A 2,234-nucleotide genomic window follows, 5' to 3' on the forward strand; every position below is an offset into this window, starting at 1 on the left:
AACCACACCCTCCTCCCTTCCCCACCCCACTCAGGGTGAAGCTTTTGGGGTTTCGTTCCTGAACACGACACGTTCCGAAGGACAAAGCCTCAACACCCACAGGGGCGGATGAGACCCCTCAGGAGGTGGCACATCCACCTGCCACCAATTCCAGCAGCCACATCAGACTGCAGAGGGCACAGAGAGCCCATGACGCACCAACTGACCCCAGATCACCCCAACTCAACCCCCCCATTGTGGGTCTGGCAGATGAGACCCCTCAGGAGGTGGCACATCCACCTGCCACCAATTCCAGCAGCCACATCAGACTGCAGAGGGCACAGAGAGCCCATGAAGCACCAACTGACCCCAGATCACCCCAACTCAACCCCCCACCCTGGCAGGAACCCCCAGGCTTTCGGGGGCCACTCACCGTCTCTGTAGGGCTGCAGGGGCTCCTCTCCCCAGGCCGGGGGGAAGGGGGACAGCGGGGAGCGGGCGAGGCTGCACTCGGGCACGGGGGGGACGCTCTTGCGGTGGGGGGCGAAGCCGCCCAGCGCGTCCCTGTCCCGGCTCGGTGACGAGGGCTCGGCCCCCAGGGCCGCCTGCAGCATCGGGTGCTCCGAGGAGTTGGCCAACAGCTCCTTGAGGATGTTGATGGGCGAGATGGTGAGCTCCCAGTTGGTGATGCCGAAGTCCCGCAGGTGGGCCCGGGCGTGGCTGGAGAGCCCGGCCCGCGTGTCGAAGCCGGCGCCGCAGAACTCGCAGCGCATCAGGCTGAAGGTGCTGGGGTCGAAGTTGGCAACTGCGGAGTAGGACAGACAGAGGGTCAGGGGTGGCACCGGACCCCCAGGTCAGGCCTCTAAGAGGAGGGGGACGGAGGGTGTTTTTTGCCCCCAGGCCCACCGAACGCCGCTACGGCTCGGTGGAACACCGCACCATACATACCCGGGTGGGAGGAGGGCACCCCAGAGAGCAACCCCAGAGAACAGAAACACGCTGAATTGAATACATACTACCTTTTTTCTTCTTCTTTTGGAAGGAAAACTTTTGCTCAATGGCCTTCACTTCCTCGGCCGAGATGAAGTGCCGGACGTTGTAGCTCACGCCCACCCTGTTGAGGTGGCCCCGCACGTGGTTGGCCAGCCCGATGCCGTTGTGGAAGCGGTCGGGGCAGTACGGGCACTTCCTCTCCTCGTTCTTCAACATGCTGGAGTCCGAGTCCAGCAGCTCGTCGAGCTCCAGGGGACCCTCCAGGGGAGCGTCCAACAGGAGCACGTCCAAGGGAAGGGGCTCCTCCATCACGAACTCGCGGGGCGGGAGCGTCGCCTTCCTCTTGAACGCCTTCCCCCGCGGCCGCTTGGTCGCCTTGGGGTGCGGGTTCACCTCCTCCAGCAGCACCAGGGGCACCATCATCCTCAGCTGCTGCCGCTGCTCCTCCGACGCTATCGACGAGTCCGTGGCCCTCAGGGTGTCCCTGAACGTCCTCTTGAGGTCCAAGGCGGCCTGAGGGATGGCGACGGCTCTGGCGGCCCCGCCCTCGCCCGGATCCCCCTCGTTGATCTCCTCCTCCGCGCTCCCGCCGTCGCCCCCCAACATCCACTTGTGCCGGAGCTCCTCCAGCCCCCCGGGGTGGCTGCGGAGGCCGTCGCCGTCTCCTTCAAGGTGCTGAGCCGCCGCTTTCCTCTTCAGCTGCTGCAGAGCGAGCTGGGAATAAGCTCTGGCGGAGGGAAAGCCGGACAAGCCCGGGTTTTTGTGCGGGGCGGCGAACGGGGCCGCCTTCCTGGCGTGGAAGCCCGAGGCCTGGTAGTCCTTTTTGGTGGCCCCGTTGCTCTTGTCGAGCCGGGGCTGGGCCAGGGCGAACCCGTGGGGGGGGTCGTAGTGGGACGCGCTCTCCCGGGGGGCGGGGGGGAAGAGCCGGTCGGCTTTGCCGAAATAATCCGCCTCTGGGAAGCGGCCGGGCCGGGCCGGGCTGTAGGCGTCCCTGCTGGTGCCCGGCTGGTTGGGGTCGTCCTCGTACACCTCGGCCTCCCAGGAGAGGTGGGAGTGGGCGTATCTCATGTGCTCCTTGAGGATGTTCTCGTTGGGGGCCGGGAAGCTGCAGAGCACGCAGGTGCTGAGCCCTTTGGCGCTGCCGTGGGGCGGCGCCGGCGCCGGCAGGGCCGGGTGCTCGTTGGCCTTGAGGTGTTTGTAGAGGCCGTGCCCGGGGCCGTCCCGCACCTCCCCGGCGCCCCCGAAGAGACCCTTGGCCCCTT

General features: G+C 66.6%; 1 protein-coding gene across 1 annotated transcript in view; it reads right to left on the bottom strand.

Moving 5' to 3' along the window:
• Positions 1 to 412: 412 nt before the first annotated feature.
• LOC114072084 (protein Wiz-like) overlaps positions 413 to 2,234 on the bottom strand; it is a gene marked incomplete at its 3' end in the record, with an annotated part of 17,692 nt that continues 15,870 nt past the window's right edge. The window contains exons 4-5 of the mRNA XM_027910003.1: positions 996 to 2,102; positions 413 to 784 (exon numbers count right to left, since the gene is read on the bottom strand). Coding sequence (XP_027765804.1) covers positions 413 to 784; positions 996 to 2,102 — 1,479 coding nt within the window. The remainder of the gene's footprint in view (positions 785 to 995; positions 2,103 to 2,234) is intronic.

The sequence above is a fragment of the Empidonax traillii genome, unplaced genomic scaffold, assembly GCF_003031625.1.
Source record: "Empidonax traillii isolate 1590-97213 ecotype Southwest subspecies unplaced genomic scaffold, ASM303162v1 scaffold2603:size33552, whole genome shotgun sequence".
In the NCBI taxonomy this organism is placed as follows: Eukaryota; Metazoa; Chordata; class Aves; order Passeriformes; family Tyrannidae; genus Empidonax; species Empidonax traillii.